The sequence below is a fragment of the Kogia breviceps genome, chromosome 6, assembly GCF_026419965.1.
Source record: "Kogia breviceps isolate mKogBre1 chromosome 6, mKogBre1 haplotype 1, whole genome shotgun sequence".
NCBI lineage: Eukaryota > Metazoa > Chordata > Mammalia > Artiodactyla > Physeteridae > Kogia > Kogia breviceps.
In genome coordinates, this window is record NC_081315.1 from 145,869,224 (window position 1) to 145,881,955 (window position 12,732).

Below are 12,732 nucleotides of genomic sequence, written 5' to 3' on the forward strand. Positions count from 1 at the left end.
TGTCTTCTGGCCTCCAATGTCTCTGATGAGAAATCTGCAGATAATCTTATTGAGGAACCCTTGTATGTGATGACATTTTTCTCTTGTTGCTTTCAAAATTCTCTTTTGTCGTTGTCTTTTGAAAGTTTGATTATATTATGTCTTCATGTTCATCTCTTTGAGTTCATCTTACTTGACGTTTTTGAGCTTCTTGGATGTTTGTATTCATGTATTTCATCAAATTTGAGGAGTTTTCATCTTTAGTTTTCTAAAGATTCTACCGGAAAACTACTAGAGCTAATCAATGGATTTGATAAAGTAGCAGGATACAAAATTAATGTGCAGAAATCTCCTGCATTCCTATACACTAATGATGAACATTCTGAAGGAGAAATTAAGGAAACACTCCTATTTACCATTGCAACAAAAAGAATAAAATACCTAGGAATAAACCTACCTAAGGAGACAAAAGACCTGTATGCAGACAATTATAAGACACTGATGAAAGAAATCAAAGATGACACAAACAGATGGAGAGATATACCATGTTCGTGGATTGGAAGAATCAACATTGTGAAAATGACTATACTCCCCAAAGCAATCTACAGATTCAATGCAATCCCTAGCAAACTACCAAGGGCATTTTTCACAGAACTAGGACAAAAAATTTTACAATTTGTATGGAAACACAGAAGACCCTGAATAACCAAAGCAGTCTTCAGAAAGAAAAATGGAGCTGGAGGAATCAGGCTCCCTGACTTCAGACTATAGTACAAAGCTACAGTAATCAAGACAGTATGGTACTGGCACAAAAACAGAAATATAGATCAATGGAACAGGATAGAAAGCCCAGAGATAAACCCATGCACATATGGTCACCTTATTTTTGGCAAAGGAGGCAAGAATATACAATGGGGAAAAGACAGCCTCTTCAATAAGTGTTGCTGGGAAAACTGGACAGCTACATGTAAAAGAATGAAATTAGAACACTCTCTAACACCATACACAAAAGTAAACTCAAAATGGTTTAAAGACCTAAATGTAAGGCCAGACACTATAAAACTCTTAGAGGAAAACATAGGCAGAACACTCTATGACATAAATCACAGCAAGAAATAGATAGCTAGTGGGAAGGAGCTGCATAGCACAGGGAGATCAGCTCAGTGCTTTGTGACCACTTAGAGGGGTGGGATAGGGAGGGTGGGAGGGAGGCTCAAGAGGGAGGGCACGTCCCTGGTGGCGCAGTAGTTAAGAATCCTCCTGCCAATGCAGGGGACACGGGTTCAAGCCCTGGTATGGGGAGACCCCATATGCCACAGAACAACTAAGCCCATGCACCACAACCACTGAGCCTGCGCTTTAGAGCCCATGAGCCACAACTACTGAAGCCTGTGCACCTAGAGCCCGTGCTCCGCAAAAAGAGAAGCCACCATGATTAGAAGCCTGTGCACCACAACAAAGAGTAGCCCCGACTTGCACAACTAGAGAAAGCCTGCGTGCAGTAACAAAGACTCCACACAGCCAAAAATAAACAAACAAACAAATAAATTTATAAAAAAAAAAAGAGGGACGGCATGGCGGGATATATGGATACATATAGCTGATTCACTTTGTTATACAGCGGAAACTAACAGAACATTGTAAAAGCAGTTATACTCCAATAAAGATGTAAAAAAAAATTTGAGGGGTTTTCAGCTATTATTTCTTCAAATATTCTTGCTATCCTTTTCTTTCTCTTCTCCTTCTGGGGCTCCCACAGTGTGATTGGTCTGCTTGATGGTGTCCCACAGGACCCTTAATCGGTTCACTTTTCTTCAATCGTTTTTTCTTTCTGCTCCTCAGCCTCAATAATTTTCATTATTCTCTCTTCAAGTTCACTGATTCTTTATTCTGCCTGCTCAAATCTGCCTTTGAACCCTCAAGTGACTTTTTAGTTTCAATTATCATATTTTTCAGCTCCAAAAATTTCTTTTTACATTTTCTAGCTCTTTATTAATATTTCTATTTGTTCACACATTGTTTTCTTGACTTTCTTCACACCTTTCTTTAGTTCTTTGAGCATCTTTAAGACGGTTGTTTTAAAGGTGTCTGGTATATATCTGCCATTAGGTCTTTTTTTTTCTGTGATAGTTTCTGTTGTTTTTTTTTCCTTTGAATATACCATATTTTCCTGTTTCTGTGTTTGTCTTGTGATATTTTTGTTGAACATTGGACATTTGGATCTAATAATGTGGTAACTCTGGAAATCAGTTTCTCTCCTTTCCCACAGTTTGCTCTTTCTGTGTGTTATTGTTTTTGTTTATTATCTTGGGTTTTTTAATTTGCTGTAGGTTGTCTCTGTGTTGAGGATCAACCTAAAGTATAAACCTAAGGTCTTCACAGTTCTTTTCTGAGCCTTTTCCTTGGCATGCATGGTCACTTTCTAATTTTCCCCATGTATGTGAAGTTATTTTTGAATGTCCTTGTCTTTAATATCTGGCTTCAAAGGAGAAAAAGCAAAAAATGCAGAGGGGTTAAAAAGGGCACTGGCCGTTTTAGTCCCCTGGAAGTCACTTCAGCTGGAGGGGGAGGGTCTTGCAATAATGGGGGAGGTGCAACAACAATGGCCGCTGGCCTGTTCATCTGTACCTCTGTGATCAGAAGCAGAGATCAGAGCAGAGGCCCCCAATATCTGTACAGGGTCTTTCTTGCCCCACCAGGTTTCTGCAAGCTGTGGGCAGGCTGCTCCAGAAACAGGTGCATGGCCCCCTGGCCTCGGGCCTCCTGGCTGGGGGAGGTGGGGTGGGTAGCTTCTGTGGTACTAAGAGCTGAAATTGACCGAAATGAACTGCAGTTTACCATCCAGGGCTTCCCCCGGAAGCCATCAGCAGACTCCAGAGTTCCCAGATGGTTACATCGGAGGGTTCTTCCCCTGCAGTTGTTGTCCAGGTGGGAGATGGAGTCTCACCTCACAGGTGCCTCCTACTCTGCCATCTTCCTTGAATCTGCTTGGTACAAATCTTAAGTGTACAGCTTGACGTATTTTTATATATGTACACATCCATGTAACCTCCACCCAGATCAAGGTATAGAATATTTCCAGCACCCGGAAGTCTCCTTCCTGTTCCCCCCCAGTCTGTACCCCCAGAGATAGCCATTCATCTGACCCTGTCCTTGGTGATTCTGAACTTCATGTAAACCACACAGCATGGGCTCTTTGGTTCTGTCTCCTTTTGCTAGATAGAATCCCACATTCTATCTGGGGGATTCACCAATTTGGTTGAATGTAGCAGAAGTGCATGCCAATAAAAATTGCTTGTAGCACCTATTGTAAGAAGGTGCCGTAATTTCCTTGCACCCTCTCCCATTGTTGGGCACTGTGATCGCAGTGGCTGTGACTGTTCATGTGGTGTAGCTATAACCTGTGATGGATAAGAGAGCTCTTGTCTCTTGGTTTTCTATCTAGAAGTGGAATTGCTGGGTTACAGGGTATGCGTATATTTACCGATAGTAGATACTTCCAAATAGCTCTTCAAATTGGTTATAACATTTTCTAGTCCCATTTGCTACATCCTCACCAGTGCAGTACTGTCAGTCTTTTTCACTTTAGCTCTCCTGGTGGGTCTGTAGTCGCATTTCATTGTGGATTTAATTTGCATTTCCCTGGTAAGTAATAATAGGGAGCGCCTTTTCATATGCTTGATGGTATTTTGGATATATTCTTTTTGGGGTGCAATTTTTCAAAGAATTTGCCCATTTAAAAGTTTATGTCAACTTTTTCTTATTTACTTATAGGAATTGTTTATATATTCTGTATGTGGGTCCTTTGTAAGATATATTGAAAGTACTTTCTCCCAGTCCAGGGTTTGACAAACAGTGGTCTATAGGCCAAATCCATCCCGTGGCCTGTTTTCATATGGCCTGAAATTAAGAATGGTTGTTACAATTTTTAGAAAACAAACAAAAGTAGAGAAGAATATGTGACAGAGACCATATGTGACCCATAGAGTCTGAAGTATTTACTGTCTGGCCCAGTCTTTGTCTACAGCTTGTCTTTTTACTCTCTCAATAGCTATGTCCTTGGATGAACAGAATTTCTTCATTTTCATGAAGTCCAATGAACCATTTCTTAAATGTTTGAGAATTTTTGTGTGCTAAGTACTCTTTGTCTGCCCTCTAGTAAAGATATTCTCATGTGTTTTCTTGTATAAGCTGTATTATTTTAAGCCTATCATCCACTTCAAATTAATTTTTCTGCATGGTATAAAGTACAGTTAAGATTTTCCCTAGATGGATTTCCATTCATGTAAGCACAATTTATTAAAAGTGCCACTGTTTCCTGCACTAAGAATTACAGTAGTGTCTTTGTCATAAATCAGGTCACTGTGTATGTGTGGGTTTTTTTCTGGACTCTTTTCTGTTTTTTTGTTTTGTGTGTCTGTCCCTGTGCTAATACTCCCCTGGCTTAGTTACTGTAGGCTTATAATATGTCTTGATATCCTACAGTCTTCCATCTTTGTTCTTCCACATGGTATTTATCAATCCAGGTTCTTCGCATTTCCATATAAAATTCTATGATCTACTTTTTAAAAACAAGCTGGGATCTTTTTTTTTTTTTTTTTTTTTTTTTTTTTTTTTTGCGGTATGTGGGCCTCTCACTGTTGTGGCCTCTCCCGTTGTGGAGCACAGGCTCCGGACGCGCAGGCCTAGCGGCCATGGCTCACGGGCTTAGTTGCTCCGCGGCATGTGGGATCTTCCCAGACCAGGGCACGAACCCGTGTCTCCTACATCGGCAGGCGGATTCTCAACCACTGCGCCACCAGGGAAGCCCACAAGCTGGGATCTTGATTGTACTTTCAATGCATGTGATAAAGGACTCATATGAGAACTCCTGTCAATAAGAAAAAGCCGCTTAACACATTTAAAAAATATTTTATTTATTTATTTGGTTGTGCCAGGTCTTAGTTGCAGCATGCGAGTTCTTAGTTGCAGCATGCGAGTTCTTAGTTGCAGCATATGGGATCTAGTTCCCTGACCAGGGATCAAACCCGTGCACCCTGCATTGGGAGTGTGGAGTCTTAGCCACTGGACCACTAGGGAAGTCGCCATTATCTGTCTTTTCATGCTTTGTTCCTTGTTTTTCTTTTCATCATTTGTTCCTTTGACTATAGAATTCTGGCATACCTTAACTGAGGCCATTATTTCTGGGTTCTTCGTTTTGCCTAGTATTATTTTTTTGTATTGTACTTGTCCTGCTCCTATTTGTAAACGTCTTTCAGTATTTCAGCCTAAAGGCAGTTCTTGTCTAATAAAGGTAGAGTGCAGATGATATGTCCCCAGTTGGTTGATTTAGACTCTGCTCTCTCTTTTCTTTTATAATATTTTTTAAAATATATAAATCTATCTATTTATTTTTGGCTACATTGGGTCTTCGTTGCTGCATGTGAGCTTTCTCTAGTTGCGGTGAGCGGGGGCTACTCTTTGTTGTGGTGCACGGGCTTCTCACTGCTGTGGCTTCTCTTGTTTTGGAGCATGGGCTCTAGGTGCATGGGCTTCAGTAGTTGTGGCTTGTGGGCTCAGTGATTGTGGCACACGGGCTTAGTTGCTCCACGGCATGTGGGATCTTTCCAGACCAGGGCTCGAACCCGAGTCCCCTGCTTTGGCAGGTGGATTCTTAACCACTGTGCCACCAGGGGAGCCCCTATAATAAATTTTTTAAAGTCCTGGTCATGTTCTACTTTTCTTCTGACCAAAATGGTGAGGGGGTGAGGGGTTCGTAAATTCAGCATATCCTGCTGCTCTGCTCAGCACCGTATTTATCAGCTGTGTCATAAGGTACCTTGGTCTTTTCCCTCCTGGGCCTTCCGTGCCGCCCACCCCTTGCCCTGGGCTGTGCCCCAGTTTGTGTGGTTGTTCAGAGCGTTGTTGCTTGTTTCCGCTGCAGCTGCTCCTCTGTTGGGAGGGAATGTCCTGCGTCATGGTCACTGTGGTCGCCATGCAGTTTGGTCCTAGCTCTTCTGCCTTGGGATACTTTGGAAGTTTTGAGGTTTATGGTTTGGTGCTGGGTCCGTTTACTTGTCGTAATGTTGCTGGAGAATTCCTTCTTCTTTCCCTCCTTCATTTTGGTGTGTTATTTACTACTTTTACTTCTTTAAGTTTGTTTCCTTGGGTCCACTGCACTTAAGAGAGTGATTCTGAGCCTGAGTATTGCATCATGAGTCAAAATATGTATTTTGTAATGTCCATACCAAAATTTACCATTTTGGTAAATTTTAGATTATTTTTTATTCTTACAAGATCTCATGTTGAGAAAAATAATCTTAAGTTGTGAAAACTATTAATATGATTGTGTCTGTCACATTCATAGTCTCGTCTCAAGGAACTGGAGCAAGAAGCCCATTTTGTTGCAGGAGAACCGTTTCTTCTAACGAGCAGTAATCAGCTTCGAGAGGTAAAGCTAACTTTCAGTTCTTTTATTAAATATACTTCCTGTTCAGGGGTTAAAGGGAGATTTATTCTGATTTTATAAAATTACTTTATGTGATCATTTTAAAGTATGTAACTTGTTCATGTCTCTCACATTGAGATTCATTACTTCAAAGCCTTTACATCTAAGAAAAGTACTGAATCAGAATCTAAGCATTTTGTCACACCTAGTTGGGCGTGTCCCCTCTGGCTGGTTGCTTTAGCTCTGTTACAGTGATGTTCAGGTCCTCGCAAATCTGGGACCTGCTCATCACGTGAAATGGCTTTTGCTGCAGATCCTGTTTGGCAAACTGCAGCTGCACCTGCTGCGTCCACAGGAGACTCTTCCCAAGACCGAGCTCCGGAGACACCCATCCACATCCGAAGCCGTGGTAAGGGTCGACAAGTGTCCTCTCGCTCTCCGAGGCAATAGCACCTCCCACCGCGTGTGAGTCCCTTGCAGAGCCCCGTGCTCCCGTGGTGGCACGAGCCGGCAGCAGCCACCGCGGGGCAGTTCCGTCCCCTCACTTCCTTCCTGCGGCGGGAGGGGTGCCCCACCCCAAGCTTGCCCTTCAGTTATGAAGGAAGGACACAGAGGCTTACGGTGCAGTTTTCCAGAGGCAATAAATTGCCTTGATTTCCTGCAGAGGGTGATTGGATGGAACTTTGTTCTGGAAACCAAGTTCTTGACAATGTAGTCATGACGACTTCGTTTCATGCCCTCATGAGAGACTGGAAACGGGGAAAGTCGTCAGTCTTCTCCTTTCCCCAGGTTTGTTTTAGAAAACTTTAGCCGCCCTTCCCTTGAGAGGAATGCATTTTTTAAAAGGCAGGGAGTAGTGAGATGCTGCTTTAATCGAATGGCAGAGTGTGCATAGATATTCGGAACCCCGTGAGTATAATGATACCGTTGGAAGCCTGCAGCACGGAGCTCGGCCAGTGGGCGAGAGGGCACGTGTTGCTCTGGTGAGGGCCGGCTGTGGAGGCTCCGCTCATCCTTTCCACGCCTTGTTCAGCGCTGGATTTTGCAGCCGAGGAAAGCTTCCCTCCAGACTCCTCTGCGCACGTCGCCCGTCCAGCCCCGCACTCCCTGCTCGTCGCAGCCCTGGCGGGGCACCACGCTTGCCAACTGTCCCCACCCCTGGCCCCCAGGGGCCCAGGCATCAGCCGCCGAGTCAGCGCCCACCCCTGGGGCGTGCTGCTCCCTGAGAGGGACTCGCACCTTCCCCCTCCCCCAAGTCTTCCCTGCCTTGTCAGTGTCCTCCTCCTGGTCCTTGGGAGCCCGCAGTGAGCTCACGCCTGCTGGTGACTCATCACATCCAGCCAGGATGGTCTTTTAAAAGTGTTAGAAAAATCGTGTTGATCCCCTGCCTTCAACTTCAATGGCTTTCTTTTTTTCTTTTTTCTTTTGTTGGGTCTTCGTTGCTGTGCATGGGCTTTCTGTAGTTGGGGCGAGCAGGGGCTACTCTTGGTTGCAGTGCGAGGGCTTCTCATTACGGTGGCTTCTCTTGTTGCAGAGCACGGGCTCTAGGCATGCGGGCTTCAGTAGTTGTGGCACGCGGGCTCAGTAGTTGTGGCTCGTGGGCTTTAGCGCGCAGGCTCAGTAGTTGTGGTGCACGGGCTTAGTTGCTCCGCGGCATGTGAGATCTTCCTGGACCAGGGCTCGAACCCATGTACCCTGCATTGGCAGGCAGATTCCCAACCACTGTGCCACCAGGGAAGTCTCCCCGCGGCTTTCCATGCCACTTAGAATAACATGCTAAGGTCTCGAGTGTGCCTCCCCGAGGCCCGTGGGTCTGGACTTGGCCCTTCTTTGACCTCCCTCACTCCTCACTCCCAGCACCCCACTGAGCACGCTTCTCACAGGCTCCTTCCTCAGTCTGGAAACTCCTCCCGCGGAGCGTGCTCAGCTGGCTGCTGATGTCAGCTTTAAGTATTGCTTCCAGAAAGGCCTCCCCTGGTCACAGTGAGAGTAAGACCCCCAGCCACAACCAATTCCTTCACCTCGATTCGTGTTCTGCACACAACCTGGCAAAATGCCGGAGAGGGCGTGGAGAAAAGGGGCCCCTCCTACACTGCTGGTGGGAAGGTAAGTTGGTGCAGCCACTGCGGAGAACAGTACGGAGGGTACTTTAAAAACTGAAAAGAGAACTACTGTATGATCCAGCAATCCCACTCCTGGGCATCTATCCAGAGAAAACCATGGTTAGAAAAGGTGCATGCGTCCGTGTTCACAGCAGCACTGTTTACAATAGGCAGAACGTGGAAGCAACCTAAAAGTCCATCAACAGAGGAATGGATAAAGAAGATGTGGTACATATATACAATGGAATATTACTCAGCCATAAAAATAATGAAATGCCATTTGCAGCAACGTGGATGGACCTAGAGACTATCATAATAAGTGAAGTAAGTCAGACAGAGAAAGGTATATATCACATGATGCCACTCATATGTGGAATCTAATTTTTTAAAAATGATTTAAATGAACTTAATTTACAAAACAGAAACAGACTTACAGATATTGAAAATAAACTTATGATTAGCAAAGGGGAAACGTGGGGGGGAGGGATAAATCAGGAGCTTGGGATGATCATACACACACGACTATATTTAAGGTAGAAAACCAACAAGGACCTACTGTATAGCACAGGGAACTCTATTCAGTATCCTGTGATAACCTATATGAGAAAAGAATCTCAAAAAGAAGGAATATATGTATATGTATAACCGAATTACGTTGCTGCACACCTGAAACTAATGCAACATTGTAAGTCAACTATACTCCAATAAAATTAAAAAAAATAAAAATACAGTTACCTAGTCACTTGTTTGCTTGTTCCAGTAGGATGTAGGTTGCACAGATCAAAGACTTCATCTGACTTGTTCACTACATCCCCAGAACCAGATGGCCTAGAACCAGCACTTGCTGGAGCTGAACTGTCGGCTCTGTGTTTGCAGAGCACAGCGAGGGCAGGGGGCAGGACCCACCTTGCTGGAGAGAGTCTGGAGTGGGTTTCAACGCCGCATGGCCGTGTGCCCTCAAGCCCCAGGGCTGGCAGAACCTGGGAAGGCGCACGTCTCCCCGCGGACTGTACCTGAGCCGGGGGGCTTGGCCTGATTGATTCTCCATCCGGGCAGCAGCTGGCAGTGTTGCCCTTCCCTTTGCTACTCCTCGGCTCTCCCAGGCAACCAACAGCAGAAGAGAGGAAACGTGATTCTCCTCTGGTGTCGAGGTGCTTCCCTGTGCACAGAGTTCAGACAACGCCCTGAATTTTTCTTCACAAAGACATAATCAACATGAATCATAGTCTATTAACTTTAATCTCTTACTTAGCTGAAAAGGTCACACTGTTCTGTACCTTTAAAAAGATGAAGCTGCACTAAGCAACATGTGCACATGGTTCTCAATTCAAAATCAAGACTCCTTCTTGCTTCCCTTCACCCTCCTGCTCCCTCCCCGTGGGAGGGGGTGTGGTCTCCTGGAACAATTCAAGTAGGGCGCAACTATGAGCTTAGATCTGGCCTTATTAGACTGGTTTTTAGAGTAGTTTCAGGTTCACAGCAAAACTGAGCAGAAGGTATGGAGAAGTCTCACACCCCCCCCTCCCCACCCCAAACACACGCAGCCTCCTCCACCATCAACATGCCCCACCAGTGGGCACACTTGTTACAGTTGATGGACCCACACCGACACGTCTTCATTGCCCAAAGTCTGTAGTTTGCATTAGGGTTCCTTCTTGGTGTTATGCAGGCTACGGGTTTGGACAAATGTGTAATGACGTGTATCCACCATTAGAGTATCGAACAGAGTGGTTTCACTGCCCTGAAAAGCCTCTGTTCTCCCTATTCATCTCTCCCCTCAAGCCCTGGCAACCGCTGTTTTCACTGTTTCCATAGTTTTGTCTTTTCCAAAATGTCATATAGGAATTATACATTATGTAGCCTTTTCAGATTTGATTCAGCTAGCAATATGCACCTAAGTTTCTTCCACGTCTTTTCATAGCTCATTTCTTTCTAGCACAGAATCATATTCCATTGTCTGGATGGACCACAGTTTTATTTATCTATTCACCTGTTGAAGGACATCTTGGGTGCTTCCAAGTTTTAGCAGCTATGAATAAAGCTGCTGTAAAACATTTGTGGGCAGGTTTTCATGTGGACATAAGTTTCCATCTTATTTGAGTAAATAAATAACCTGATTTCTGCATTGTATGGTAAAAGTATATTTAGTTTTGTGAGAAACCACCAGCCTGTCTTCCAGTGTGGCTGCAGCATGCGGCGTTCCCGCCGGCAGTGACGAGGGTTCCTGCTTCTCCACACCCTCGCCGGCACGTGGTGGCGTCAGTGTCCTGGATTGTGGCCGTTCTGACAGGCGTTAGCTATGTTTTAAAAAGCGCACTCTCGTCGCTGGTTGGAGAATGGAGGGGTCCCATTAATAGGCTGTCGCTGCAGTGCGGGCACTGCCGGCTCAGTGCCCAGGCGATGGCAGTGAGGGTGGAGCAGAGCAGACACACGCTCAGGGCCTTTTGAGAACCGAAAGGAGCTTCTCTGAGAGCGAGTTCACATGCGTGTGAATGCAGAGTAATTCCTGGTTTCCTTAGTTGTGCACCTGAGCAGATAGTGATGGCCGCTGCCCAGGGAAAAGCAAGAGAGGAACAGTTTACGGGGGCTGGGGGTCAAGTGTTCAGCCTTGGACATGTGAAGACAGGTGTGTGCACAAAACATCGATACAGAGCAGTTGGGTCTGTGAGGAGAAGTCCTGTGCTAGAGATGCACACCCGGAAGTAGTTGGCCCTGGGATGGTGGTCCTCTACCCTGGCAGGAGCTTTGGAAAAACACTCATGCCCAGGCCCACAACTGATCCACAAAATCAGAGTCTGTGGGCTGCGTGGCCCAGTCCGGACATTTTTTTAAAATGGATTAGTCTTGCTTAATAATGTCTTATCTATCTATCTATCTATCTATCTATCTATCTATTTATTTATTGCTGAGTTGGGTCTTTGTTGCTGCACGTGGGCTTTCTCTAGTTGTGGTGAGCGGGGGCTACTCTTCGTTGTGGTGCATGGGCTTCTCATCGTGGTAGCTTCTCTTGTTGCAGAGCACGGGCTCTAGGCATGCGGCCTTCAGCAGTTATGGCGCGCGAGGGCTTCAGCAGTTGTGGCTTGCGGGCTCTAGAGCGCAGGCTCAGTAGTTGTGGCGCGCGGGCTTAGTTGCTCCACGGCATGTGTGATCTTCCGGGACCAGGGCTCGAACCTGTGTCCCCTGCATTGGCAGGCGGATTCTTAACCACTGCGCCACCAGGGAAGCCCCGGACATGTTTTTGAAGCTCCCCCGCTGATTCTATAAGCAGCCAGCACTGATAACCACAGAACTGAACTCTGAGAAAGTGACATTTAGGGGTCAGAGAGGGAAGAGGTGCCAAGCGGAGGCTGTGGAACGACCGCAGAGAGAGAAGGGAGCTGAGAAGAATGTGGGGTCAGGAGCCAACAGAGGGAGCGTTTGATAAAGCTTGTAGAGCGGCAACGGCCACGGCACTCTGCCTCTGATCATGAACCAGCGCGGCAGGGCTTTATCCAAAGCGCTATGAGATCAAACACTTCATCCTTTTCAAGGGTTCTCAGACAGCTCGATTCGAGATATACAGGGAGACTGTGGTTAGAAAGTTATTTTGTGAGTAAGGTATCAGGATAAAGAGAGTTAGTTATCTTAAGCAGTTTTCTTGGCTAAGTATTTTCATGCACTTTCATCCCGCTAGGGATAGCTTTTCTGAGAAACTGCAGTTCTGGATTACACCGAGGCAGGAGTCCCCCCCCGGGCAGAGCCTGCTCCGAGGACACCAGTGTCGGCCCTCCTGGTTATGTTCCTATGGCTGGCCCGGACTCCATGACCTCAGTCTATTAAATAGAGAGTGATGCAGTTCCGTGGCTCTTGCTAGTACATTAAAGTTATGTCATCAGTTCTCCCCCAAGTTGATTTATAGATTCAACATGATCCTAACTAATACCCTAGCAGGAACTTTTGGTAGAGATTGGCAAGCTGAATCCCAAATTTGTATAGAAATGCAAAAAACTAAGAAGAGCCAAGATAGTCTTTTCTTGGGAAAAAGCACTATTGAAGCACTTAGTCTATTGGATATCAAGACTAATGAAGCAATAGAAATTATGAGGAATTAATTCATCAGTAAGAAGTAATGTCAATTCAAGGATAAGCAAATAGACCAATGGTCCAGGGTAGGGAAGCTACAAACAGACCTGCACATGTGTGTATAAAGTGCATGTTCTCTGAGAGGGAGGGCTCATTACATAA

At 45.4% G+C, this 12,732-nt stretch overlaps 1 protein-coding gene across 1 annotated transcript in view; it reads left to right on the top strand.

Annotated features, from left to right (window-relative positions):
• The window catches only part of POLN (DNA polymerase nu), a 157,573-nt gene that overhangs the window by 49,457 nt on the left and 95,384 nt on the right, over positions 1-12,732 (top strand). The window contains exons 10-11 of the mRNA XM_059065997.2: positions 6,326-6,409; positions 6,720-6,815. Coding sequence (XP_058921980.1) covers positions 6,326-6,409; positions 6,720-6,815 — 180 coding nt within the window. The remainder of the gene's footprint in view (positions 1-6,325; positions 6,410-6,719; positions 6,816-12,732) is intronic.